This window comes from Solanum stenotomum, chromosome 10 (genome assembly GCF_019186545.1).
Source record: "Solanum stenotomum isolate F172 chromosome 10, ASM1918654v1, whole genome shotgun sequence".
In the NCBI taxonomy this organism is placed as follows: Eukaryota; Viridiplantae; Streptophyta; class Magnoliopsida; order Solanales; family Solanaceae; genus Solanum; species Solanum stenotomum.
In genome coordinates, this window is record NC_064291.1 from 35,589,501 (window position 1) to 35,592,634 (window position 3,134).

At 40.4% G+C, this 3,134-nt stretch overlaps 1 protein-coding gene across 1 annotated transcript; it reads right to left on the reverse strand.

Annotated features, from left to right (window-relative positions):
• Positions 1-1,446: 1,446 nt before the first annotated feature.
• Positions 1,447-2,898, reverse strand: LOC125842938 (uncharacterized). Its single transcript, XM_049522212.1, has one exon. It carries the CDS (start codon positions 2,896-2,898, stop codon positions 1,447-1,449), a length of 1,452 nt encoding a protein of 483 aa, XP_049378169.1.
• Positions 2,899-3,134: the final 236 nt, after the last annotated feature.

A 3,134-nucleotide genomic window follows, 5' to 3' on the forward strand; every position in this document is an offset into this window, starting at 1 on the left:
AGGATCCATGACTCGATGTAGGAGTCTCAGTATTACGAGCTTCTTCTTTTGTTGCGGAGAGGGATTCAAGAACTTCAACGTGTGTAACAATGATGATCAAGATCTTTATGAATTCCCACTAATAGGCCTTTGAAATGCTCAGATCAATCCAAAATATAATATATATTTTATTTTTTTCAGCTTTGAGTGGCCGTGGAAGAAAATTCACAAGTTAGAGAAGAAATATCTGAATCACGAGCCGATTTTCACGTTGGGAAGTAGGCTCCAAAAATCTTCTCCTTTGCTCATTTGTGACGCATTTGAACTCATGTGCTATCTACAAAAATTTAAAGAGCTAGTGTGATAATCACACAAGGCCACCAAACTTTTTTTTTTTTTACTCATTTGACTGAGCTTAGAGTGATTACTCCAAGCGCCTACGTACCTCGGTGAAGAGGATCAAGTCATATCATAGTTCAGGATGATGAGTTTTATTATTATTATTATTTTTTATTTTTTATTTTTTATTTTTGTTGGGCCGTACACAGTTTATACTCGTGCGGGCAAGGAGTAACATGCAGTTTATGCTCATACCTTAAGGAGCGTAGCCAACCTTCATGGGAAGTATTGCTTCAGAAACTTGGCGTTGATTGGACCAACTCTTACACCATCTTGGTCTACAATTTTATAAGTGCCACTTGAGTATGCTTCTTTCACAACATACGGCCCATCCCATTTCGATATAAATTTGTCACCGATGTGTTTGTTAAGTATTATGGGTCTCTGTACTGCTAAGACCAAGTCTCCCACTTGAAATGATCGAGGTCTCACCTTCTTGTTGAATGCTCTTGCAAGTCGAGCTTGATAACACTCCAACCTTTATTGTGCTTCCAATCTCTTTTCATCCAATGCCTCCAACTCTGCTAGACGAAGTTCAGCATTACTTTCAGTTGTGAGTCCCTCTTGGATTGCTATTCGCAATGATGGAATTTGCTTCTCGAACGGAAGGACTGCTTCTACGCCATACACCAATGAAAACGGAGTCGCTTGCGTAGCTGTTCTAAAGGTTGTACGATATGCCCACAAAGCTTCACCAATTCTCTCATGCCAGTCCCTTTTATTCTTTGCAACTACTTTCTTCAACAGGTTACCAAGTGTCTTATTAAAAGCTTCAGCAAGACCATTGGTAGGTGCATTGTACATTGAAGACTTATGTTGCTTAAAACTGAACTTCTTGCACAAGCTACTCATGAGTTTATTGTTGAAGGGTGTTCCATTATCAGTAACTATACATCTTGGTATGCCATATCTAAAAATTATGTTTGATTTGATAAAATCAACAACATTTTCCTTCTTTACCTATTTTAATGGTACAACTTCAGCCCATCTAGAGAAATAGTCAGTGGCAGCCAAGATATACATTTGTCCTTTTGATGACTTTGGAAGAGGTCTAACAACATCAAGTCCCTATGCATCGAAGGGCCATAAGGCTACAGTCGGATGCAAAGCCTCTGGAGACTGATGGATGTAATTAGCATGGAATTGACACGCTTGACACTTTTTTGCATGCCCTAAGCAGTCCATCACCATTGTTGGCCAATAGTAGCCCATCCTGTTGATGCGAAAATGAAGTTTAGGCCCTGATTGGTGTGCTCCACATGTGCCAGAATGTGCCTCATCCATTGTTTGTTGAGCTTCTACTTTGTCAAGACACCGCAAGAATAGTTCCTCATAAGAACGACGAAACAGTATCCCATCGTGAAAGATGAATCCTGGTGCTCTTCTCTTAATGTCTGCTCTTACTCGTGGATCCTCAGGCAGTCTTCCATGTTCAAGATACTCAACCAGTGGTTTTCTCCAATCTTCTTCTTCAACCACTCGAACTGATATATGATGGCTTTCATCGATTTGAAAATCAAGACGACCAGGAATAACCCATCGATGACATATACGCACTTTTGTTGTCTCATTTTCTCCGAGTGACATTGTTGTAGCCAAGTTAGCCAAAGCATCTACCATTCGATTTTCCTCTCTTGGGACGTGATTTAAGAACACTTGATCAAACCTTTCAAGTAAGAAAGTAGCATATTGGAGATATGACAAAAGATCTTCCTTCTTTACCTCGTAACTCCCCGAGAGTTGATTAATGATCAATTGAGAGTCACCGTAGACATCCAATTGAGGAATCTTCATAACTAATGCCATTTCAAGGCCCACAATCAAAGCTTGGTACTCTGTGGCGTTGTTGGAACAAGTTTCACCTAGAACAAATGAAAATGGTAGGATTAGTTGTTCTGGAGATATCAACACGACTCCCGCCCCTGCACCATCTCGACGTGCTGATCCATCAAAGAACTTTGTCCATGCTGGCAGCTCTTCAGTAAGAAATGCATTTTCATCAGGGAACTCATCTGAAGTTTCCCATTTTCCTGAAAGAGGGTGATCAGCAAGGAAATTAGCAAGTGTTTGCCCCTTCACAGCCTTTTGAGGTGTGTAAATGATCTCATATTGATTAAACAATATAGACCATCTTGCTAGACGTCCTAAGAGAACTAGTCGAGTCATTACGAACTTTACAAGATCAGCCCGAGAAATTAGCTTGATAGTGTACGCTTCAAAATAATGCCTCAATTTTCTTATCGCATAAAGCAATGCTAAGCACATCTTCTCAATGGGAGTATAATTCAACTCAGCTCCTATCAAGGTTCGACTCAGATAGTACAATGCTTGTTCCTTCTTAGCTTCATTCTCTTGAGCAAGAAGTGCCCCAAGTGATCGCTCTTGCGATGCAATGTACAGTATCAATGGCTTTCCAAGATTTGGTGCCCCTAATACAGGTGAATTCATCAAGTATCTCTTGATGCTTTCAAAGGCATTTCGACATGATTGGTCCCAGTGGAAAGGAGCATCTTTCTTCATTAAATGGTTGAAAGGTTGACATCATCCAGCCAGGTTAGAAATGAATCTCCGAATGAATGCCAAATTTCCTTGTAGACTGCGGAGGTCTCTCAAGTTTTTTGGCTCAGGCATTTTTTGGATGGCATCAATCTTTGCGGGATCAACTTCAATTCCACGTTGACGAACGATGAATCCAAGAAACTTTCCTGAGGTAACCCCAAATGCGCATTTGAGTGGATTCATCTTCAAGTCAAATT